Below are 24,606 nucleotides of genomic sequence, written 5' to 3'. Positions count from 1 at the left end.
CAAGAAATATAAACCTAATCGAAATAACAGATTACCAACCACAAGAAGATTTACAAGAGGCCGGCGAACTGACCGAGAAAAAGACACCGGATAAACAAAGACCGAAGGGGGCTTAGGCGACGGGACATTGTTACTGAATTCTCATATCCAGTTGGAAAATGAAGCCAAATACTCATTCTGAAGAAGAAGAAATAAGGAACAAGCACAAGACACAATCGGTGGTGGTGCCTTCCAAACAAGAAGATCAATATGAAGATGAAGAAGTAAGCGATACTTATTCCTCTGAAGAAGAATCTGATGATGAAAAAGTAAGCTATTCTTTTTCTTTTGAAGAACAAAAACACTTTGTAGAGAGAAAAAGTGGTATACAATCACCAAGAAATATCAACCTAATCGAAATAACAGATTACCAACCACAAGAAGATTTGCAAGAGGCCGGCGAAGTGACGGAGAAAAAGACACCGGAAAAACAAAGACCGAAGGGGGCTTAGGCGACGGGACATTGTTACTGAATTCTCATATCCTGTCGGAAAATGAAGCCAAATACTCATTCTGAAGAAGAAGAAATAAAGAACAACCACAAGACACAATCGGTGGTGGTGCCTTCCAAAGAAGAAGATCAACATGAAGATGAAGAAGTAAGCAATACTTATTCCTCTGAAGAAGAATCTGATGATGAAAAAGTAAGCTATTCTTTTTCTTCTGAAGAACAAAACACTTTGTAGAGAGAAAAAGTGGGATACAATCACCAAGAACTAACCGAAATAACATATTACCAACCACAAGAAGATTTGCAAGAGGCCGGCGAACTGACGGAGAAAAAGACACCGGAAAAACAAAGACCGAAGGGGGCTTAGGCGACGGGACATTGTTACTGAATTCTCATATCCTGTTGGAAAATGAAGCCAAATACTCATTCTGAAGAAGAAGAAATAAAGAACAACCACAAGACACAATCGGTGGTGGTGCCTTCCAAAGAAGAAGATCAATATGAAGATGAAGAAGTAAGCAATACTTATTCCTCTGAAGAAGAATCTGATAATGAAAAAGTAAGCTATTCTTTTTTTTTCTGAAGAACAAAAAATCTTTGTAGAGAGAAAAAGTGGGATACAATCACCAAGAAATATCAACCTAATCGAAATAACAGATTACCAACCACAAGAAGATTTGCAAGAGGCCGGCAAACTGACGGAGAAAAAGACACCGGAAAAACAAAGACCGAAGGGGGCTTAGGCGACTGGACATTGTTTATGAATTCTCATATCCTGTTGGAAAATGAAGCCAAATACTCATTCTGAAGAAGAAGAAATAAAGAACAACCACAAGACACAATCGGTGGTGGTGACTTCCTAAGAAGAAGATCAATATGAAGATGAAGAAGTAAGCGATACTTATTCCTCTGAAGAAGAATCTGATGATGAAAAAGTAAGCTATTCTTTTTCTTCTAAAGAACAAAAACACTTTGTAGAGAGAAAAAGTGGGATACAATCACCAAGAAATATCAACCTAATCGAAATAACAGATTACCAACCACAAGAAGATTTGCAAGAGGCGGCCGGAGAAAAAGACACTGGAAAAACAAAGACCGAAGGGGGCTTAGGCGACGGGACATTGTTACTGAATTCTCATATCCTGTTGGTAAATGAAGCCAAATACTCATTCTGAAGAAGAAGAAATAAAGAACAACCACAAGACACAATCGGTGGTGGTGTCTTCCAAAGAAAAAGATCAATATGAAGATGAAGAAGTAAGCAATACTTATTCCTCTGAAGAAGAATCTGATGATGATAAAGTAAGCTATTCTTTTTCTTCTGAAGAACAAAACACTTTGTAGAGAGAAAAAGTGGGATACAATCACCAGGAAATATCAACCTAACCGAAATAACAGATTACCAACCACAAGAAGATTTGCAAGAGGCCGGCGAACTGACGGAGAAAAAGACACAGGAAAAACAAAGACCGAAGGGGGCTTAGGCGACGGGACATTGTTACTGAATTCTCATATTCTGTTGGAAAATGAAGCCAAATACTCATTCTGAAGAAGAAGAAATAAAGAACAACCACAAGACACAATCGGGGTGGTGCCTTCCAAAGAAGAAGATCAATATGAAGATGGAGAAAGTAAGCAATACTTATTCCTCTGAAGAAGAATCTGATGATGAAAAAGTAAGCTATTCTTTTTCTTCTGAAGAACAAAAACACTTTGTAGAGAGAAAAAGTGGGATACAATCACCAAGAACTAACCGAAATAACAGATTACCAACCACAAGAAGATTTGCAAGAGGCCGGCGAACTGACGGAGAAAAAGACACCGGAAAAACAAAGACCGAAGGGGGCTTAGGCGACGGGACATTGTTACTGAATTCTCATATCCTGTTGGAAAATGAAGCCAAATACTCATTCTGAAGAAGAAGAAATAAAGAACAACCACAAGACACAATCGGTGGTGGTGCCTTCCAAAGAAGAAGATCAATATGAAGATGAAGAAGTAAGCAATACTTATTCCTCTGAAGAAGAATCTGATAATGAAAAAGTAAGCTATTCTTTTTTTTTCTGAAGAACAAAAAATCTTTGTAGAGAGAAAAAGTGGGATACAATCACCAAGAAATATCAACCTAATCGAAATAACAGATTACCAACCACAAGAAGATTTGCAAGAGGCCGGCAAACTGACGGAGAAAAAGACACCGGAAAAACAAAGACTGAAGGGGGCTTAGGCGACTGGACATTGTTTATGAATTCTCATATCCTGTTGGAAAATGAAGCCAAATACTCATTCTGAAGAAGAAGAAATAAAGAACAACCACAAGACACAATCGGTGGTGGTGACTTCCTAAGAAGAAGATCAATATGAAGATGAAGAAGTAAGCGATACTTATTCCTCTGAAGAAGAATCTGATGATGAAAAAGTAAGCTATTCTTTTTCTTCTGAAGAACAAAAACACTTTGTAGAGAGAAAAAGTGGGATACAATCACCAAGAAATATCAACCTAATCAAAATAATAGATTACCAACCACAAGAAGATTTGCAAGAGGCGGCCGGAGAAAAAGACACTGGAAAAACAAAGACCGAAGGGGGCTTAGGCGACGGGACATTGTTACTGAATTCTCATATCCTGTTGGTAAATGAAGCCAAATACTCATTCTGAAGAAGAAGAAATAAAGAACAACCACAAGACACAATCGGTGGTGGTGTCTTCCAAAGAAAAAGATCAATATGAAGATGAAGAAGTAAGCAATACTTATTCCTCTGAAGAAGAATCTGATGATGATAAAGTAAGCTATTCTTTTTCTTCTGAAGAACAAAACACTTTGTAGAGAGAAAAAGTGGGATACAATCACCAGGAAATATCAACCTAACCGAAATAACAGATTACCAACCACAAGAAGATTTGCAAGAGGCCGGCGAACTGACGGAGAAAAAGACACAGGAAAAACAAAGACCGAAGGGGGCTTAGGCGACGGGACATTGTTACGGAATTCTCATATTCTGTTGGAAAATGAAGCCAAATACTCATTCTGAAGAAGAAGAAATAAAGAACAACCACAAGACACAATCGGGGGTGGTGCCTTCCAAAGAAGAAGATCAATATGAAGATGGAGAAAGTAAGCAATACTTATTCCTCTGAAGAAGAATCTGATGATGAAAAAGTAAGCTATTCTTTTTCTTCTGAAGAACAAAAACACTTTGTAGAGAGAAAAAGTAGGATACAATCACCAAGAACTAACCGAAATAACAGATTACCAACCACAAGAAGATTTGCAAGAGGCCGGCGAACTGACGGAGAAAAAGACACCGGAAAAACAAAGACCGAAGGGGGCTTAGGCGACGGGACATTGTTACTGAATTCTCATATTCTGTTGGAAAATGAAGCCAAATACTCATTCTGAAGAAGAAGAAATAAAGAACAACCACAAGACACAATCGGTGGTGGTGCCTTCCAAAGAAGAAGATCAATATGAAGATGAAGAAGTAAGCAATACTTATTCCTCTGAAGAAGAATCTGATGATGAAAAAGTAAGCTATTCTTTTTCTTCTGAAGAACAAAAACACTTTGTAGAGAGAAAAAGTGGGATACTACCACCAAGAAATATCAACCTAATCGAAATAACAGATTACCAGCCACAAGAAGATTTGCAAGAGGCGGCCGGAGAAAAAGACACTGGAAAAACAAAGACCGAAAGGGGCTTAGGCGACGGGACATTGTTACTGAATTCTCATATCTTGTTGGTAAATGAAGCCAAATACTCATTCTGAAGAAGAAGAAATAAAGAACAACCACAAGACACAATCGGTGGTGGTGTCTTCCAAAGAAAAAGATCAATATGAAGATGAAGAAGTAAGCAATACTTATTACTCTGAAGAAGAATCTGATGATGAAAAAGTAAGCTATTCTTTTTCTTCTGAAGAACAAAAACACTTTGTAGAGAGAAAAAGTGGGATACAATCACCAAGAAATATCAACCTAATCGAAATAACAGATTACCAACCACAAGAAGATTTACAAGAGGCCGGCGAACTGACCGAGAAAAAGACACCGGATAAACAAAGACCGAAGGGGGCTTAGGCGACGGGACATTGTTATTGAATTCTCATATCCAGTTGGAAAATGAAGCCAAATACTCATTCTGAAGAAGAAGAAATAAGGAACAAGCACAAGACACAATCGGTGGTGGTGCCTTCCAAACAAGAAGATCAATATGAAGATGAAGAAATAAGCGATACTTATTCCTCTGAAGAAGAATCTGATGATGAAAAAGAAAGCTATTTTTTTTCTTCTGAAGAACAAAACACTTTGTAGAGAGAAAAAGTGGGATACAATCACCAAGAACTAACCGAAATAACTGATTACCAACCACAAGAAGATTTGCAAGAGGCCGGCGAACTGACTGAGAAAAAGACACCGGAAAAACAAAGACCGAAGGGGGCTTAGGCGACGGGACATTGTTACTGAATTCTCATATTCTGTTGGAAAATGAAGCCAAATACTCATTCTGAAGAAGAAGAAATAAAGAACAACCACAAGACACAATCGGTGGTGGTGCCTTCCAAAGAAGAAGTTCAATTTGAAGATGAAGAAATAAGCAATACTCATTCATCTGAAGAAGAATCTGATGATGAAATAGTAAGGTATTCTTTTTTTTCTGAAGAACAAAACACTTTGTAGAGAGAAAAAGTGGGATACAATCACCAAGAAATATCAACCTAACCGAAATAACAGATTACCAACCACAAGAAGATTTGCAAGAGGCCGGCGAACTGACGGAGAAAAAGACACCGGAAAAACAAAGACCGAAGGGGGCTTAGGCGACGGGATATTGTTACTGAATTCTCATATCCTATTGGAAAATGAAGCGAAATACTCATTCTGAAGAAGAAGAAATAAAGAACAACCACAAGACACAATCAGTGGTGGTGCCTTCCAAAGAAGAAGTTCAATTTGAAGATGAAGAAGTAAGCAATACTCATTTCTCTGAAGAAGAATCTGATGATGAAATAGTAAGGTATTCTTTTTCTTCTGAAGAACAAAACACTTTGTAGAGAGAAAAAATGGGATACAATCACCAAGAAATATCAACCTAACCGAAATAACAGATTACCAACCACAAGAAGATTTGCAAGAGGCCGGCGAACTGACGGAGAAAAAGACACCGGAAAAACAAAGACCGAAGGGGGCTTAGGCGACGGGACATTGTTACTGAATTCTCATATCCTGTTGGAAAATGAAGTCAAATACTCATTCTGAAGAAGAAGAAATAAAGAAGAACCACAAGACACAATCGGTGGTGGTGCCTTCCAAAGAAGAAGATCAATATGAAGATGAAGAAGTAAACAATACTTATTCCTCTGAAGAAGAATCTGATGATGAAAAAGTGAGCTATTCTTTTTCTTCTGAAGAACAAAAACACTTTGTAGAGAGAAAAAGTGGGATACAATCACCAAGAAATATCAACCTAATCGAAATAACAGATTACCAACCACAAGTAGATTTGCAAGAGGCCGGCGAACTGACGGAGAAAAAGACACCGGAAAAACAAAGACCGAAGGAGGCTTAGGCGACGGGGCATGGGTTAACGACGGCGGAAGGTGGTGGCGCGTGGAGCTCACACGCGTGATTTTTCGGCAGCAAAAAGGATGGATGGCGCAGATCGGCGGCCTACGAAGTGAATGGAAGGGGCGGTGAGAATAGAGGCGGCGGAGAATGCATTTTCAAGAGAGGAGGTTTTGGACAGAAGGAGAAAAAGCCTAGGATTTTATCCCGGCTCTGATACCATGTTAAAACTAATGAACAACGAACGTAGTAGAATACTTTTTGTGTGTATTCTTCTCAGTAGAGGTATGGGTATTTATACACAAAATAATAAGCTAAACAAGGAAACCTAATCAAATCAATTCCAAAATTACATTCTAATCAAATCCCATAATTATGGTACCCATATATATTAATATCTACTCATATCCCATAATTATGGTACTAATTTATCTTAACAGAAAGAATTTAATAAGAGTTTGTCGTAGGTATATCCATATTGGCCAATGGTTGGGTAGCCAACTTGTTAGGCTCCACTTCTTTCCCTTTAGAGACTTTTTTCTCACTGCTCTTGGAAGATAACTTGAAAGAATGTATGGACAAAGATTCCATAAAACTTGAAATATCAGGGTAAGACTTGCACTCTAAAATTGATGCTTAGAAATCTCTCCATCATGTGACCTCGTTCTCCGATGACCGTCATATGTTGTAGCCTTATCCGTAGGCATTTCTCCACAATAATTAGTTGCTTTATGCAAAAGCTAAAGAAATTGTTAATGTGATGGTAAACCGTTATGATTTACAGAAGCTTTAATAGCCGTTAGAATTGCTTTGGGGACCCCAATTTGCATAACAATTTGAGATTGTTTGACGCTAAAGATTATGTGCTTGTTCTACACGAGCCTAAAATGATCTACATTTATTTGGTGCATCAACCATATGATTGATTACAAGTAACGTAGTAATGGTAAATGACGGTGAATATCATTTCTTCCAATTTGATCTCTATGGAAATCACATCCTTCATATTTCTACACAAATTCGAGCATTGCTAATATATGACTTTTGTAAAGTGTATGGATCAACCTATATTAGCCAACCAATCAAATTTCTAATTTGAAAAAAGAGTCACCTTCTCTAACAAGTGTACTAGGAGTTATGGAATTCACTGCAACGATTAAGCAAGGGAGTTAATCGAAAAATTCTTATGACCATTCTTTCAGTGCGCCAGACTGATTTAAGGTAGAATTTGATGAAGTTTATATCCTTTTCGAAAAAGATAATAAAATGCCAAAAAATTATCTTCTTTACCGCAAAGCCTCTAGTAAGTTTTAAATCAACAAGAAATTTGACAACAACATGAGCATTGGAATTTCATCAGAAAATTTTCTGACAATCTTACAGAGAAGAGGCTCCGATAATTTATCCCTTTAGAGGTCTTGAAAAATAAGTTTTTTTTACCATTCTCATTAAATAATGGAGTCAATGGTTTGTGATGAACAAAAATAACCGGAGACGATGATGTTGCTTAGCCTGAAACAACAACTTTATAGGATATTGTGAGTGGTATGGATGTTGCAAATTGTGTCGTGGTGGCTAATGTAGGCAGTTTGGCGAACTTGTTACGAAAGTGGGCCTGAAATTTTGGTGTCTTCCGCCATGGAGACCTAGCGTTTGGAACCCTAGCACCGCCAGTAGGACTATACCTCCGGGACCAATATCCGGTCCACCAAACCGTACCTCTCGTCGAGATGAATTACGTGTGATGCAAAAGATCTAACTGCCAGCGGATATTAAACCAGACGAGGAAAGAAATTGGTTGAGAAAAATGATGAATGTAGAGAGAGGGGAGAGCGCTTTTATCAGTTTATGTGTTTATATCGGAAAATGAATTATATCTGCAAATAAACTCTAATTTTTGGATTATTCTTGATAAATATATTGCATATGTAGATAAAGCAAATTTTGGACATAAAATTAAATACAACTTAAATAAGTTGTTGATAATTTTATTTTTATTTTTTTTAGATTATAACATTACACAATTTTTCTTTTTAAATACTAAGCTAATAATTGTAAACAACAAAAATATGAAATTGGAAAAAAGAAAATAAATAGAAAGAAATTGGTGGAATGGGCTAGAAACCCAAAAAACTTCAATACTATTGGGCTGTTAAAAGAATAATCAACCAACTTAAATTAAAAAAGTCAAAAGTCCAATTTAAGTTCAGCCCCCTTTCCCAGTCCCTATAAAAATCCGTAACCCTAATTTTCTTAACTGAAGAAGACTCGAGCTCCATTTCCACTACCGGCAGCCGAAGAATAACCCTAGGAAGAATTCTCGCAGAAATCAATCAAACACAAACATGGGTAAATTTGATAACTGATTGATAATTGATTCGATTCGATCCATTTCTGTAATTTCTAATCGGCGAATAAAATAAAAAATTGCAGGTAAGGTACACGGTTCGTTGGCGCGTGCCGGAAAGGTGAGAGGACAGACGCCCAAGGTGGCGAAGCAGGACAAGAAGAAGAAGCCCCGCGGACGCGCCCACAAGCGTATGCAGTACAACCGCCGTTTCGTCACCGCCGGTAAATCTATCTTTTTTTTTTCTTTTTTATAATTATTTTTGACGATTTGAGCAATTTTTAGTGTTATTGAGTTTTTATTGTCTGTGATTGGTTGTATATTTATTTGGGTTTTGCAAATTTTGAATTGGATTGCAGTTGTTGGCTTTGGGAAGAAGAGGGGACCAAACTCATCTGAGAAGTAAAGCTGAGCAGAGTGAACAACAAGTATTTGGATTTAATATTTTTTTTTTAATTTATAATTATGGTGTAGTGATTGCTAGTGTTATTTGACTGTTTTGAACATATATCCATTTGCTCAATTTTGAATTAGTTTAATTTGAGTTTCTGAATAATCTGCCATTACAAGAACATCATGCCACTACATTCAAGAACTTATGTGGACACGATTTCTGGGTGCCGGTAATTCGATTGGATTATGTGATCAAATACTTCTATCTAAGCTCTTCGAACGAACGCACTAATTGAATGTTTTATGTCGAATAATCCTTGATAATTTTTTTTTTATCGACCATCCAATTTGCAACAAAAGATACATATTATTTTTGTTTACTTATTCATTAAGGAAAGCCGTTATTTTTGTCTTTGATTGTATTTGCTTGTTGAACCGAAAGAGGATATTCAAGTACATTTGCAATTGTTCGTTGCCTTAGTATTATTGGAATTTTTCAAATTCTCTACAAAATCAATCTTAAATCTGACATTTATCAAGTACTAACATTATTTTTTGTAGATGACGTATCCACTAATTTCTTTTATATTTCGATCAAGATTTAGAAATATAACACCAAATTAAAAATCAAAGATCACACTTGTGAACAATTAAACATAAAATAAATTATTAAAAGCTATTAAAGCTATTCGTTATGTTGAATTAGAAGGCAGTTCACATACTCTCTACCGGACAAATATTTACCCGGCATATTTTCACGCATAATTGAGTACTATAAGGTAATTTTAAAAAAAAAAAAGATTTTACGAACTTTTAAATTTGTTCGACGTATATGTTAATGTTGTATGGAATTTAAATGTAACATCATATTTCAGTAACTTGGCATTTTCATTTCGGATCAACTGTACGAAAATTTGCACCTAATTTTTTTAGAAACAACCGAAAGTGTAAATAATCACGAAACGTAGATGTGCTTTGTCAATTCTAGTAAACAACCATCCCCTAATTCGTCCGTCAAATAAATAATTCATATGGTCACTTTCATTATTGAGATAGAATCAATTTTTACATACGTATAGCTGGAATAATAAGATAACAAACAAATCAATTCATTTAATAGTAGTTAATTTGAGAAAATAGTTTTAATTAAGGGTCTATTAGATATAACCCCCTTAAACATTCAAATAATAGGGGTAGACCCAAATTTAAATTTGCCATTTTGATCAAAGCCCAAGCTTTTCGTAATTACATAATTACCCTCAATCAAATCCCACAAATCCCGTTACTTTACCTTTTTTAAATTAATAGACTATCTCATATATTTTAATAGACTATCCCATGTATCTAATTCGACTATGGGTTTAATTAATTGACTATTGGAAAAATAATAATATATATGGAAACTGAATAATATGTTTGTTTGAAATACTAATCAATTAGGGTAATTTTCCTTATTATATGAAAACGATTAGGGTAAATAATAATATATATGAAGAAATAATAATATATATGGAAAGTGAATAATATGTTTGTTATACTAATCAATTAGGGTAATTTTCCTTATATCATGTAATAGACTATCTTATTGATCTAATTCGACTATGGATCTCGTTAATAGACTATGGATCCCGTATTATTCAATCACATAGTATATTAATAATTTCAATATAGTACATTAATCTGCTATGATAGTATATTACGGTTATAGTATTGATATGAAATTGTGTTACAAACAATATACCACTGAAATGACAAGAACATTGAGAACAACACCAACGTAAAGTATTCCACATAACCAATAAAATAGTACATTAATAATCTCATAATTTCAATCTAGGGTTTTGATAAAATACATAAAACACATCATAACACAATAAAACCAATATGTCGAGTTAAAAAACTCTAGTACATTAATAATCTCATAATAGTATAATAAAATGATAATGGTAGTATCATATGGTATTCATAATATTATACTACTGTATTACAACGGTTTAACACTTAACCGAAGTTACCGAGCCATTACATCGACACCTCTTTATAGCAACCAACCCAGCAAACCTCAACAAAATCCGTACGAAATTCGCCATCGAAAAAACCTAAAATCATGAAACAAAATTAAAAATGCAGAATACTAAAAAATAATTAAATAGACTGCAAATACATTTGAATGATAATACATTAATATCATCAAAAATAAACTTAAAATGCAAAATTCATACGCTAAATTAAAAAAGACTACGAACTATATTTTAATGTACTACCCAGCACACTTAAATAGGCTGTTATAAACAAATAAACCAACTATCGATCGGGATAAAAACATGAACTCGACCAAAGCGGACAATTATTCCGATTATTGCATAAACCAACTACGAAGCTCATATAAAACAACTCTGATCCGATCTGCGTGAACCATCCTCTTCTAACTCTGTCAATCCTCTTCCAAACAAACATCATCGGCAAAAAAAAACGATATATATATGACGGAATAATTTTGTTAAAAAACGTTCTACTTAATAGAATCAAGTATCAACACAACTCTTAAAAATTTCTAACCACCATACACGACAATCATGGACATTGAGCAAAAAATAAAAACGAATAACGCATTCATATCCGCTTAACAACGTCCAACAACAAACGCTCAAAAATCGATCATATTTTCACGACGGTGCAGAAATCTTCAATGACGATAAAACCCGCTGGAACGATGAAGAGAATCTTCAAAAAATATTGTACACGATTTGATATAACGGCTAATGATCTCACGTAAATTTATTCCGTGATTTTAGGCAACGTATCAGCAAATCTCAAATCACGTATTAAGGGAAATAAATGCCGTTTAATAATAAAACAGGGGTATTAAAGGGAAATTATATAATATATTTTGCCAAGTTGGCAAAATTGGGTGTATCTCAAAAAGGAGAAAAAAAATTGGATCTACCTCATTAGAAAATATGAACAAGGGGGTTTTCCCTAATAAACCCTTTAATTAAAAGAATTATCACATGCCTTCATTGAGCTAATGCGATGGATTTTTTGTAAAAATGTTTATAAGCGGTGGAAATCGGATGGATCAGATTGTAATAAGTACTTTCAAAAATATTCCGATTGTTTTCAGAAGTGAAAAACCCATTACAGTCCCGTTTCGGAAAAATTGGAAATCAGAATTTCGAAAATTGGAATGAAAAAACTTGTTGCGAAATCATAAATTTTCGAGTTGTGGAAATCAATAAATTTCAAATTTTTAGTGTAAAAATGTATAATGAAATGATATTGTAAGTGTAATTTTTAAGATTTTTTTTTCTGGAGATTCTGGAATTATTTTTGAAAATTGTAACCGTATTGGAATTCGGAATTCGGAAACTCATATATATTCCAATTCCGATGCTTATTACAATTAAAATAGTTATTTGAGCCCATTGAGATTCAGAATTAAGTAAAGAAAACAAAAAAATAGATTACTTGATAGGAATTTTACAAAAACAAATTAAAAAGATAATGCACAAATCCCATAATAATAATCCGATTTCCATTTGTATTAGAATCGCATATACTAAAATAACTGTAATTATTTTGAAAAAGTTGATGCTGTTCTGCAATTCAGTTTCCTTCCATTGCGGTGTCCACCTAAATTCCAAAACTCTACTTGCTTTGTTGCCTTCTTTTTCTTTTTTTTCAATTAAATTTCAATTTGATTTATTACCAACTTTTTATACCTATCACTCTTTCCTCTTTGTATAATATTTAATAGAGAGAAGATGTACATACAGAGGAATACGCAACCCATTCATTCATGAATCAACCGCTATAAATATAATAATTCACCGTCTCTCTCTCTCTCTCTTCTGTTCATATTCCTTGTGTGTTCCGTACTATCTACAATTCTATATAGACAACACAAAACCAGTCGGCGTTTCAGCTGAGTTTTATCTGATCACCGATTATCGAGGTTGGTTCGTGTTTCGTTTTCTCTGATTTACCGATGATTGCTGCATCAATTTTGTTTTTTGTTTTGATGAATTTGTTTTTTTTTAATGTATCGGTTGATTGATCAGTCGTTAATTGGATTTTGCTGTATGGGCTATAGGATTGACTGGTATTTGTGCTAGTGTGTGTATTTGGCTCCGATCGTCAGTTTATTGTATTTTTCATGGCGATCGTGTTCTAAGCTTTGTCATATCCAATTGATGGCCACTAACTAAGTTTCAGAGGAAGATTCCTTCATCCATCCACGGAATCATGGGTTTTCACACGTGTGGCAAATCTGAAGAATTTTCAGATTTTTTTTTTTCTTCCTTTCCTTCATATTTATTTGGTATCCTTAAGATTGTTCCCCACTTCCCCCAATTCTGAATCTAACAATCACGGGCGAACAGTTTTTGTTTTTTATTGTTTCTACGACGGCTGATGATTTTCAAAACTGTACTTGGTTCAAAAAGATTTCTTTTGATTATTATTTAGGATTGAATTAAGTAGGAATGAGTTTGGATGTTTTCTAGTATCCAGGCTGGGGTTTGTGGTGGTATATATTTATGGAGGATTTGGCCTTTGATTTGTAGGAATCCGTATATCCAAGTGTAGTAGTTCAAACTTAGGGCTTTCCTCGGCTACTTCAGCTAGCATTTTCTGGACAACGAGAATCTATCATTTCGTTCGTTTTCTTTGCCTAAAAATGAGCCTGAGTTAGCAAAGCATATGAACCGAGGGGGTAACTTGCAGGTAAGATGTTTGATGCTTACCTCTCTCCTTCTCTCTCTCTCTCTTCCTCAACCTCTATCCAGTCTAGTCTTTTGTTTACAGTTCTAATATCGATGAGAAAAGGTTTTAATGTCAGCAATTTAAGATCAAGCTAGGATATAAACGATGCACTAAAGTGCCGATTTTCTGCATCTTTTGTAGCTTAGTGACAATTGTCTTTTTTAAAGTTTTAGAAAAAGCACTAGCCTCCTTCCTACACACGGATAGGGCACGTATTTAGTACATAGAGGCTTAGTGTTATATGAAGAATCTGAATCGCAAATGGTATTGCAGGTTCCTTTATTTGATCTATCTGGATCATGGAAGAACAGATTTGGTTTTGGTTTCTGCTGTTCCCTCCAAGAATTATTAGATTGACATCAGCCTTTGAGTTCGACAACAGACAAGAAAATATAAAAAAAATACATTTGCCGGAAATTATAATTATTTGCCTTGTGGAATTTGCTCGTACCGTTCCATCATTCAGCTCCAACAAAGTGGCGGTTCATTCCAGATCACCCTGGAATAATTCTAAGAATGCCGTCAATATCCGGTGACTAAGATTGCCTTGGGGCTTTGGCATAATCAACTTCTACGAGCTTTTTGGTGGCTTATAGGAATTATCTTAACCGTAGCCTTAATGGGTAGCTCAGAATATTAAGTTGGCTTGCAATTCTATATTTGCTTGTTAAATATCTTGCATTGTGGTTTGTGCAATGGACGAGAACAGGGTTGCCTTATGGCCATCTTCTTTATGTAAGATATAGACATTAGCATTTGCAAGTCATCTATATCTATATATGCAGCAGTTTTAACATGACTTTATCGAACGAGTATATTCAACTTTGAAGCGTATGTAGATTAATGCAGTCAGGTCATGATTCAGTGCACTAACGAAGACCTGTTACCTCTAACTTCCAAGGAGAAGAGGATAGTGTGAGCAGAGTGTTGTGAATATAAGGTGACTCGGAAGTCAGAATAAAAAAATGTGCATAAGGGAGGAGAAGTGCAAATCTTACATCCAAATTACCTATTGTGTATTAAATTTTATTAAATACAATGAACTTGGGAAGGATGGGAGACGTACTAATTTTACATCTGATCTCTATTGTGTTTATATTTATATTTTATTTTTCTCTAAGTTTCTTGTCATTATTGTATATACACGAGAGGAGAGGCATTTTATAAACTTACTTTGACATCCTCTTCTAGATAGACGACGGTCCTTGCTTCCTTGTAGAAGGTTGCATTTTGTTCCATTTTCCATTGTTGTAGTTCACTTTTGAAGGCCAGGATAAGAAAAAATGAATGTGCCAATCATTTTGTCATTTTTCGATTTCAAAATTTGCATAAACTAATGAATATAACGATAGATCAAGGGAGGATACTAGTTTAAGTATACGATTTAAGTTATTGCTATATTTCCCTGTACATCTGTTTGCTTTTGACATGCACGGTATGCCACATATTTCCCCATTATAAATTTGCTAACTGTCTGTATATTACATGATCGAGAAAATATCATAACTTGAGAAGCCTCAGCAGATGTAACGAATTCCATTTATCTTTGGCATTTTATTGAAACTTATCAGATTTTGTGATACCATGCAGGTTTTGGTCAGCTAGTTTCATACTGGTCGGATAACTATGGGGCACAGGCACTTGTTTAACACATCTCAGATTTTTGAGAGTGATAGCAATCCGGGGTGGAGTCATGCAGAGCAACCTTATATTCCCATTGGTATAATAACATTCTAATAAATCCATTTTCACAACTTCCTTTTTTTTTTCCGCACGGAACTAAAACTCTGTTTAGTACCATTTTTTTTTGTTATTAGTAGAATTGAATGCCAGACGAAGGAATCTTTGTTTTGGCATCATTATCTGATTACAGTCTGTGTTGCATGGACGTCGTTATCCATTTTTCCTTTAATTTGATTAAATAGATGTAACTTCCGTGTTTGTATTTACGTAATTTTTTATCTTATGTTCTTCTATATTCTTTTTTATATAGCACGGGGTACTGAAAACAGTTCAATTACTCATCCGGTGGATAATATGGCACATCAAGGTGGATACTTCCCTTCTCATTGGACCCCTGCTCCTACGTCAATTGGATATTCTTCATCTGTTCTTAATGCCGGTGAATCAACTCATTATCAACCAATGGCTCCTGGCCCATCTCGTGATCCTTTTATTCAACAAACTGGTGCTGGAAATCTTCACACGGTTCAAAATAATTATTCTCATCACTCGTCATCCAACGTTGACGGTAGTTTTTACGATCCGACAGTAGGCAGTAGCAGAGGACCATCATATAAGCGGAAAAGCCCTGGAATCCCTCCAATTTGCGACAGCCACCTGGCATCTACAAGCAGCAGGTACTATGATGCTGGAAGTTCGTCCGATATTCGTTTGCCTGCAGACCCGTGGCAGGAGAAGCAGAACACTGAATCTAATCATACACTCTGGGATTATACTGTATCCTATGGCGGCAATAATAGTCTCTCCTTAGGCGGTGAAGGTACAATCAGAAATGTGAGAAGTAGACCTGCAGTTGGCATGGAAACCAATATTGCCAGAACTCAATTGCCAACCAATAATTCTTTGCATCAATCTAATCCAATGGATTTCTGGGGCCAGAGTTCGAATGGTAATAATCCGATACCACCTGTCGCGCATGAGGGGAATTTTGGCTCAGGTTAGTTTTTCGTGGCTTTTTATCCTTACAGTTAAACCTCTATGAATTAATACAGCTGGGATTAGGAAAATTCTGTCAATTTAGCGGATATATTAAATTATTGAATTAATAATTTAGCACGTTGTCACCGAGTCGGGACCGTGAGAAATTTTTATTTAAGTGAGGTTATTAATTTATCGAGATTTTGTTGCATATGCTAAGGTACTCTTATTTTGAATTTTTTTAGATTCCAGTTTCTTTAGCCACGATCCAAACTCCATGAATACGCCAAACAACCATACAAATAGTTCCATTCAGATTCAAGGTTACAACAATGATGTTACTTCAAACAGAGGTCTTGTTCCTCAGAATGCCAACACTCTCCCAAACCAGTCTGTTAGAGGAGTACGGAGTGGTTATGGTCAAAGTCAAAGATCTGCCCCAACTCTCAGGGCTTCGTGGAGCATCTTCCAACCCGGGCATGTAGCTGCTTCAGATGTAGGGCAGCAGATGGTGGCAGAAAGTCACCCCTCGAGAAATTCACGGGCAGTTTCTAACTTAAGGTTCCGCAATGTCGACAGGAGTGGGAGAACTTCTATATCAAGTGACAGATATAGGTCTTCTGCCGAGGTATGAATTTTCTCACGTATTGTTATGGGAGTTTTATGTCTGAAAAAACTAGGAATAAAATGGTGACTTGAGCGCGCCCCTTTCTATTTTGTGGTTGCCTTAATTATTTGATTTTTTTAATGAATTTGAGTATCATATTTGAATAGTAGTTTCTCGTAGGCAACTCTTGCTTTTGATCTTTATAATGATTAAATGCACGATTCCGGCTTGTTCATTTTCCCCCTAGTCAACTGATTGAGAGGTATTTGTTTCGAGTCTTTCGGATGCAGTCAGTGCATAAAATATCAAGTTACGTTACCACAGAAAACGGGTAAATGGAAGTAGAAAAATTGTAATAGGAGGAGATAAAATTATCATGAGTGGATATCTTTCTGCTGAAAAGGTCACTAAATATAGGACTTTCCAAATTACTTGGTGTTACACAATTTTCCCCCCCTTCTCTTCTTCAAACAAGACGGACTAGCGTTTACCAGCATACCGTTATCTCCTTATTGTTCACCCGTTCATCTTATGTATGTATTTCAGGGTCTCATGGTTGCGGACCACTCAGCAATATATGCATCCAGAACTTTGTTTGATCAGCACAGGAATATGAGACTTGATATAGACAATATGAGCTACGAGGTCGTTTTTTATGCTCCTTTCCATCTCCAATTTTATTCTCGCATTCCAATGTTTTAATTATTATGTTATTAATTATTATTATTATTATTTATTTATTTGTTTTCACAATTTTTTACCTTAAGTTGCTAAACTATAAGTAATTGGCGTAAACAGGAACTCGTTGCACTGGGAGAGAGTATTGGAAGTGTCAACACCGGCTTGTCCGATGGTTCAATTTCAAAATGTCTGACTGAATCGATATATTGTTCTTCAGACATATCTCAAGATGAAGGAACTTGTGTTATTTGCTTGGTGAGAATCGATCTTTTTCTAGTATCTTTCTTTCCGAAACCTATATACTTATGTAATATAATAAGTTAATGGTGCTGTATAGTCGTTAGATTGAGCTTTATTAATGAGATAAATTATCCAAGTTTTTTTTTTTTAATTAGATGTTCTAAACGGTGTAACTGTGTGTGCCCTTTTAACAGGATGAATACAAAAACATGGATGATGTTGCCACATTAAAAGCGTGTAGACACGATTTTCACGTGGGCTGTATTCGAAAATGGTTGTCGATGAAGAATGTATGTCCGATTTGTAAATCACCTGCTGTAGGTGACGGTGTTAAAGACAAATGAGTCGTTTATGTTCGATAGTAATTTACATGAATCTTTTGTACATATATGTGTTTCAAATTTATTCCTCGAATGGGAGGAAACGAACATTATTTGTTAAAAGAGACGTTGCATTCTATTTTATGGTATTTCTTCCTTTCTTCATCCTGATAAAGGTGGGAGAATAAGGGTAGGATTATTTGTTGCTCACCGTTACTATTTATTCACATCGAAAGCGATTTTTTTACACTTTGCCCACTGAAAAACTCGAGACATTTTACCCCTTCAAAATAGTGCTTGGCCAAATTTTGGACGGAAATAGGTATGATGCAACAAATAAACAAGTTCAGAGAAAATCGTGCAAAACTATTTTGTTCACAATGTGCAAATCGACATATAATCGAAGAGCAAAATGCTTTTCACCCTTTGTTTTACCTTACCACAAGTCCATAACTATTTATGTTCAGATAAAGCAGGACGTATAACGACTCGAGTTCGATTATTTATTTCAGAACTCCGAGTTCCTTTTCACCTAGTTTGCCCTACTATGCGAATTATACCAGTGATGTGATTTATGAGTTATTGCACAAGAACAAAGTTTTTTGTTACATTTTGTAGCTGCGGCGGGTTTATAAAAAGAAAAAAGAAAAATAGAAAAAGAAAAAAGAAATGAAAATTGGAAAAAATACAGTTTTAGTCTATCACATTAGCATTGATTTCATATTTGGTCCCTCATGTTCACAAAAAATACATTTGATCCTTCATATTTCAAAAATTTAACACTTTTAGTCATTTCCATCAATTTTCCATTAAAACTAACGGAATCACGCCTATGTCCATCAATGAATTAACTGACATATTAGCTAGCGGTAAATTGACGAAAATGACCAAAATAATTAAATTATTGAAATATGAGGGACTAAATATATTTTTGTAAACATAGGGGACCAAAAGTGAAATTAGTGAAAACTTGAGGGTGAAAACTATAATTCTCTTAAAAAGAATTACAAGAGTGGGTTTGGATTTTGTCAAACCTCAGGGAGGTAAACGGAATTAACTTCAATACTAAAAACCCCTCCTTCCTTCGTCCAACTCATCTTTTCTTCGGAACAAAAAAAAAATCAAAAGAAAATGCAAATCTTCGTGAAAACCCTAACCGGAAAAACAATCACTCTCGAAGTGGAGAGCTCCGACACCATCGACAATGTCAAGGCGAAGATCCAGGACAAGGAAGGTATCCCGCCGGATCAGCAGCGCCTCATCTTCGCCGGAAAACAGCTGGAGGACGGCCGGACCTTAGCCGACTACAACATTCAGAAGGAATCCACACTCCACCTCGTCCTCCGCCTCCGCGGCGGCGGAACCAGCTGGCGGATACCTTTCGTCGCCAATCACTTGGTGAAGAAAATTAAGAATCTGAATGAAATCTCGAAGAAAGAACTGATTAAGACATGGTCCAGGGGTTCGACTATCGTGCCGGATATGGTAGGGCATCGAATTGCTGTTCACGACGGGAAGAAGCACGTGCCGTTTCGTATTTTGGAGACTATGGTGGGCCATAAATTGGGAGAATTGAAACCGAGACGCACGCATAAGAAGGAGGTTCATGCTAAGGGCAAGACTAAGGTTGCGAAGAAGAAGTGAGCTTCTGCTGAATTGGATTCTATTGCTTAGGAAAAATATTTTGATTTTGGGTGAATAAATTTGATATTTTGCTACCTGAATTCTGTGATGTTTCGGCTTTTTGTTCGATTAGACGCATCTCGTTTCACTTGATGAATAGAACATTTTATCTGTTTGATGTTTGGATATCTTTCCATGTTCTAATATTTTTAGTGCTTTGAAATATTTTCTTTGGCATGTTGATGAGATGTGTGAATGGATTAGATTTGGTTGATTTCGTTATCTTGAAAGTTTTAGCAAGTTTACGATTTGTGCAATATCTGGTTGGTGTCGGTAAAAGAAAGTGCAAATAACTCTGTGGAAAAGGTGATTGATCAGTTCACATACGAACTTGTGATATATATACTTCCACGACGCAGATTTAGCTTATTAAATAGATCAGTGTATATTCGTAAGTGCTATACTCTGCTGCTTATTACTATTGCAAGTATTCAGGCTCCTGCGTTCTTTTCAAACGAGAAATCTACCGAATGTGTCTCATTTCGCAAGTGATGGGGTTGAGAAATAGGATTGTTCGAATATTCTTGAATCTCCGTCTCTTCTTCGATCGGATTGGCAGTTCCTGTATGATTATTATTGGACCATGGAACATCATCATGTTCGGCTGGCCATGACTCGGTTTTGTGAATGGTGGTTCTTGGAGAAGCATTCACACTGTCGAACTCGCTCTTGTTGTGGCGCAGCAAATGGAGAGGCGAAGAGCCATGAAGTGGGGTGCTTGGCCTGCTCGAAGGTGGTGTGCCTAAGCCCGAGTGACTATTTTTCTTTATCTGCTTTCTTGCAGTTTGGTGCCATGTACGCAGTGCTTTCGCTACTCTCTCGTTAAAGATTGTCGGCTTCATGTTTGATCCCATCTGTTCGATGTAGTGAAGGTAAGTATTTCGATTTTCAAACTCATATTAACTTTATTGTTTAGAATTTAGATAATCCCACATGAAATATATTTTGAATTCTTGAATTACTCATTCTCGGGAAGTGAAGTATCTATTACCTGTGTTACTAAGGCATACAATGGAAGAGTAACATAGCTGCAGAGTATTTGTATAAGTACCCTGTGACATAAAGAAAGTATTTTTTTTTTGGTAGTGTTAGTATGTTTCTCATTTAATTGATTATAAATTTTTTTAGGATTTAGTAAAATGCTCGTACTCACCCCATTGATATCCTGATTGAGATGTCTTTTGTTGTTTCGTGGAAGCAAGATCTTATCCCAAATTCATACTGAAACATGTCGATTGAAATATCTTCATCAGATACCAAAAAGCCGAAGATGAAATTGTGATAGGGATTTTAACTATACACGAGTAATGCTTACCCAAGCCCAGATAAAGAATGCCAGCTGGAATGCATTCTATAGGAGTAAAACAAAAGATCGAAGAAAAACATCATGAGTAACTCTTAGTACTTTTCGAAGTTAGTGAGTAGAATGTAATAACATTCATCGAGAAAGTACCTGAAAGAAAACAAAGTGGACGAGGTGAAGTAGGAGATAGGGTCGATTGAACCAGAAAAGGTTATCAGCTGGTTGAACGACAGGTGTCCCTTTCACCACCTCTCCTCGTTCTTGAAACCTTAATCCCATCTTGGTTATGATGACTTGAAGTTTTGTTCCCACTAACAAGATCATCTGCGTAGGAGTTATACAGCGTAGGATTTTGAGTTCGTCTAATTATGAAATTTTTACTAAAATTACGATTGATGGTTTAAATTAGATAAGATTGAACTTACGATAAGTGGGATAAAGGGCAGCCACAGATAGGAACGCCAGCCTATTTCCACCAAAGATAAAAATCGGAACTTTTAGATTAGTCAAGAATCAGATTCTTCTCCTATAATAGTCATTTGTAGCATTGTAATAAGATTAGTGAACTATCTGAAGACGAGCTTATTTTCTTACCTTGGGTGTTGAACAGCAAGAATAGAACTGCGAATAGCCATATTGGGGGACTGTGAATATGACAATAAGATGTTAGCTTCACTACTTACAGTAGAACCTCGATAAATTAATACTCGATAAACTTATAACCTCGCTTAAAATATAATTTCTTCTGGTCCCGACTCGTTAAAAAAATACTAAACTATTAGTTCGATAATTTAATATTTCGCTAAATAATAGGATTTTATTAGTCCTGACTGTATCAATTTATAGAGGTTTAGCTCCCCACGTTTTTTTTAAGTTTCATTTAAGGGAGCTATTAAATAATCTTGATTTTAAGGAGAAAACTAGAGAAGTCTTCATTTGATAATATTGCGGTATTACCCCTTCTGACTTTTTATCCTCTCTCTTTCTCACTTCATTAATGTGTCATTAATGTTTGTGTATAGTTGGGCTAAACAATTTTATTGAAATTGTAAAACGACACTTAAATAGAAACGGAAACAGAGACAGTATAACAACTATATCGAGATATATATATATATATATAGGGGTTAGTGACACACCTGATGCCTACGATAACTTTAAAATCTGCTTCAAGTGTTCGTTTGATGTACTTCTGGAAATCAAAATCTGTTTGGCTGTGTGGTGCCAAATGTGCCTGTCGATTTTATTACAGAATCGAAAAACCCGAGTTATATATTTTTTTGTTAGAAGACTATAAGAAAGTTATACAGCATTAAGGTAAATCTGCTTACGGTGATAAATCCGTGGCGCAGAGTCATATAGTCAACCTTTGGAACTGATCTCACAAATTGTCTGAAGAAACATACCTGGAATTTTAGGAGCACAAAATTCAAGTCCCCCCGATTTATTAGATCAATAACGTAAAATGTTTTAAAAAATAACCGTCGATTTTAGAAAACCGTAAGAGCTAACGAAAGATGCAAAGATTGTTATATTACCACCCAAATTAGGACAGGAGATTTACTCCAAAAGCTCATATGCCTTCTTCCAAATGAAGTGTCCCTTGTGAATCTGAATCTTTCTGGATCTATAATACCAAAAAGTACTTTTATAAAAGCTGATATTGTTGGAATTGTGAAATCCTCAATATTTTTTTTTTTATTTTTTTATTTACCATGAGAGTATTGATATTCAGCTGTTCTTGTTTCCATTTCCCATGCTTTCCATTTCCTCATCTAAATACAAAAACAAACCACACAATAATTAATAAAAAAAATGCTAAAATAATTTAAAAAAAAGTAATATATATATATATATATATATATATATATATATATATATATATATATATATATATATATATATATATATATATATATACCTTGGCCCTGCTTAGAGCTAGTGTGATTATACAACAAACCACATGAAAAACAGCCAACACAAAGATGAATATATGCAGTTGGTGGATTCCATCTGTGGAAATTAGGGGAACTTTTCCCTGCAAAATTATGCTAATGAAAATGTTAATATTTCTTAAAAAAAACGATAATCGCAGTACAATAATCCAAATATATATAAAATATTTCTAAATACGAAACAAGAAAATAAAATAAAAATATTGATCATGCCTTGTCTGCGCATTTATCATATCCTCCGGCAGCCAAAACCCGTCTCTGATCCCAACCGGGGTCCAAATACGCAAGCAATCTTCTTCTGCCGTTGTCATCAAAATCAGCCTTTTCGTCATCTTCTTTATACTTGCTCTTTTCTTCCTTTTCTGCACATGGGTGCCAAGAATTTCCGACTTTCTTTGACACGCAAATTTCCGAAATTGGCCCTTGCCCAACTGTTAACAGCAATGATATAAACCCTAGGAGCATAAGCTCTGAGGGGAACAGATCACAATAAAGAACATCATCAAACATGTTAATATATTAAAAAAAAAATCAATAAAACAATAAATATCTCGATCAGAATATACGACATACCTGATTTAACCTTTTCAAGTGCTTCGTATAAATCTTTCTTGTTGTTCTTTACTAACCACTGGAAACAATAAAAAAAAAATTACGATCTTCAAAATATATATTGTTGTGTACATGCATGATCAGTAGTAATATATACACGTATACCTTTCCTAGAAGGTGAATTGTGTATTCGATGATAACTGAAACTGCTACGAGCACGAAGCATACAACCGCAACTGCCCAAGTCGGTGTTTCTTCAAGCGATCGACCTCCCTTTACTGCCATTTCTTCTTTCGGTAAGGAAATGCAACTTTGGAAAATCTATATAAATTCTGGAGACTGAATTTTTATAAAGCTATTTATTACCGAAAGATTGTCAACTTTTGGACATTGTAATATGTTGTGAATATTACCAAAAATGTCTTTACGTTTCGGTGGGGGGGTAGTTTGTAGGGGGCTTCTTATACAATGGTCTACAGGCGATAGTGTGTGTAAATAATCTAGGGGAAACTTGACTTTGACTCGTCGGCAAATCAGGACTGAGAAACAAAAAAAGAAATCGAATTTGTTGGAGAATTGAGGAATACCGACTTTCCTTCGTCTATTATTTTGCTTTGGAATATATATTATATGTACCTATATATATAAGTTCGATTTTTTTTGTGTATTGTTATAAATTAGAATAAATTGCGCGCAAAATTTCGACATTTCAGTTGATTCAGGAGAATTTTGTCATTACCAGCCAGTTAGTCTTTTGAAAATTCAGACAAGATTGGCCTTTTTGTGTGATCTTTAGTATGAGTCTACATTTTTCTTTTTTTCAGTAGAATGATTTATTTCTATAATTGGTCCCTTGTCATTTTATTATTTAAATGATTTTATGAATAATAGTATGGTGATTGACCTTCCACACCACAGACAAACAATATGCAGCTAAAGGCAAAAGACAAAATTTGATATAACATTCTTTTTTGGATATTAGAATCTTTCAAATTTAGCAGTTGAGAACGTAATTGTATAAATAAGTAAATTGTGTCCTGCGGTCTG

The 24,606-nt window shown here is 35.4% G+C and overlaps 4 protein-coding genes across 14 annotated transcripts; 3 read left to right on the top strand and 1 right to left on the bottom strand.

Moving 5' to 3' along the window:
• Positions 1-8,172: 8,172 nt before the first annotated feature.
• LOC105952871 (Ribosomal protein S30 family protein) lies at positions 8,173-8,956 on the top strand. The gene is made up of 3 exons (XM_012976455.2): positions 8,173-8,402; positions 8,487-8,624; positions 8,760-8,956. Exons 1-3 carry the CDS (start codon positions 8,399-8,401, stop codon positions 8,804-8,806), a joined length of 189 nt encoding a protein of 62 aa, XP_012831909.1. The 5' UTR covers positions 8,173-8,398; the 3' UTR covers positions 8,807-8,956.
• A 3,277-nt stretch (positions 8,957-12,233) lies between these two features.
• Positions 12,234-18,231, top strand: LOC105952872 (uncharacterized). Of its 9 annotated transcripts, none has more exons than XM_088823786.1 (9): positions 12,488-12,748; positions 13,359-13,518; positions 13,831-14,180; positions 15,148-15,277; positions 15,551-16,237; positions 16,464-16,846; positions 17,372-17,470; positions 17,624-17,761; positions 17,941-18,231. In XM_088823786.1, the coding sequence occupies exons 4-9, from the start codon at positions 15,184-15,186 to the stop codon at positions 18,088-18,090; spliced, it is 1,551 nt and encodes a 516-aa protein (XP_088679912.1). In that variant the 5' UTR covers positions 12,488-12,748; positions 13,359-13,518; positions 13,831-14,180; positions 15,148-15,183; the 3' UTR covers positions 18,091-18,231. The 9 variants fall into 9 exon arrangements, with proteins under 9 accessions (XP_012831910.2, XP_088679912.1, XP_088679909.1 ...); XM_088823783.1 differs by having other exon boundaries at positions 13,831-14,292; XM_088823785.1 differs by having other exon boundaries at positions 13,831-14,497.
• An 877-nt stretch (positions 18,232-19,108) lies between these two features.
• On the top strand, positions 19,109-19,867 carry LOC105952874 (ubiquitin-ribosomal protein eS31 fusion protein). Its single transcript, XM_012976458.2, has one exon. It carries the CDS (start codon positions 19,198-19,200, stop codon positions 19,708-19,710), a length of 513 nt encoding a protein of 170 aa, XP_012831912.1. The 5' UTR covers positions 19,109-19,197; the 3' UTR covers positions 19,711-19,867.
• Positions 19,868-20,092: 225 nt separating this feature from the next.
• Positions 20,093-23,995, bottom strand: LOC105952875 (MLO-like protein 6). Of its 3 annotated transcripts, XM_088824892.1 has the most exons (15): positions 23,725-23,995; positions 23,581-23,638; positions 23,221-23,477; positions 22,974-23,090; positions 22,767-22,827; positions 22,591-22,679; positions 22,384-22,458; positions 22,192-22,286; positions 21,647-21,696; positions 21,478-21,518; positions 21,203-21,376; positions 21,065-21,100; positions 20,903-20,970; positions 20,741-20,801; positions 20,093-20,603 (listed from the first exon to the last, which is right to left on the bottom strand). In XM_088824892.1, exons 1-15 carry the CDS (start codon positions 23,842-23,844, stop codon positions 20,181-20,183), a joined length of 1,725 nt encoding a protein of 574 aa, XP_088681018.1. In that variant the 5' UTR covers positions 23,845-23,995; the 3' UTR covers positions 20,093-20,180. The 3 variants fall into 3 exon arrangements, with proteins under 3 accessions (XP_088681018.1, XP_088681020.1, XP_088681019.1); XM_088824893.1 differs by lacking the exons at positions 20,093-20,603; positions 20,741-20,801 and having other exon boundaries at positions 20,899-20,970; XM_088824894.1 differs by lacking the exons at positions 23,221-23,477; positions 23,581-23,638; positions 23,725-23,995 and having other exon boundaries at positions 22,974-23,112.
• Positions 23,996-24,606: the final 611 nt, after the last annotated feature.

Source organism: Erythranthe guttata, chromosome 10 (genome assembly GCF_056151865.1).
Source record: "Erythranthe guttata isolate IM_541 chromosome 10, IM_541, whole genome shotgun sequence".
NCBI lineage: Eukaryota > Viridiplantae > Streptophyta > Magnoliopsida > Lamiales > Phrymaceae > Erythranthe > Erythranthe guttata.
This window is presented reverse-complemented; position numbering and strand designations above follow the sequence as displayed.

What these genes read in the sequence shown, in the direction of transcription:
- LOC105952872 (XM_012976456.2), top strand. Translation starts at nt 15,184, where the DNA reads ATGGGGCACAGGCACTTGTTTAACACATCTCAGATTTTTGAGAGTGAT. An exon ending in GATATAGGTCTTCTGCCGAG is followed by an intron (nt 16,847 to 17,371) that starts GTATGAATTTTC and finishes TATGTATTTCAG; the next exon opens with GGTCTCATGGTTGCGGACCA. An exon ending in GAACTTGTGTTATTTGCTTG is followed by an intron (nt 17,762 to 17,940) that starts GTGAGAATCGAT and finishes CCCTTTTAACAG; the next exon opens with GATGAATACAAAAACATGGA.
- LOC105952874 (XM_012976458.2), top strand. Translation starts at nt 19,198, where the DNA reads ATGCAAATCTTCGTGAAAACCCTAACCGGAAAAACAATCACTCTCGAA.
- LOC105952875 (XM_088824892.1), bottom strand. Translation starts at nt 23,844, where the DNA reads ATGGCAGTAAAGGGAGGTCGATCGCTTGAAGAAACACCGACTTGGGCA. An exon ending in TGCGCCACGGATTTATCACC is followed by an intron (nt 22,287 to 22,383) that starts GTAAGCAGATTT and finishes TAAAATCGACAG; the next exon opens with GCACATTTGGCACCACACAG. An exon ending in TCAATCAGGATATCAATGGG is followed by an intron (nt 20,802 to 20,902) that starts GTGAGTACGAGC and finishes TTTATGTCACAG; the next exon opens with GGTACTTATACAAATACTCT.
- LOC105952871 (XM_012976455.2), top strand. An exon ending in CCGCCGTTTCGTCACCGCCG is followed by an intron (nt 8,625 to 8,759) that starts GTAAATCTATCT and finishes ATTGGATTGCAG; the next exon opens with TTGTTGGCTTTGGGAAGAAG.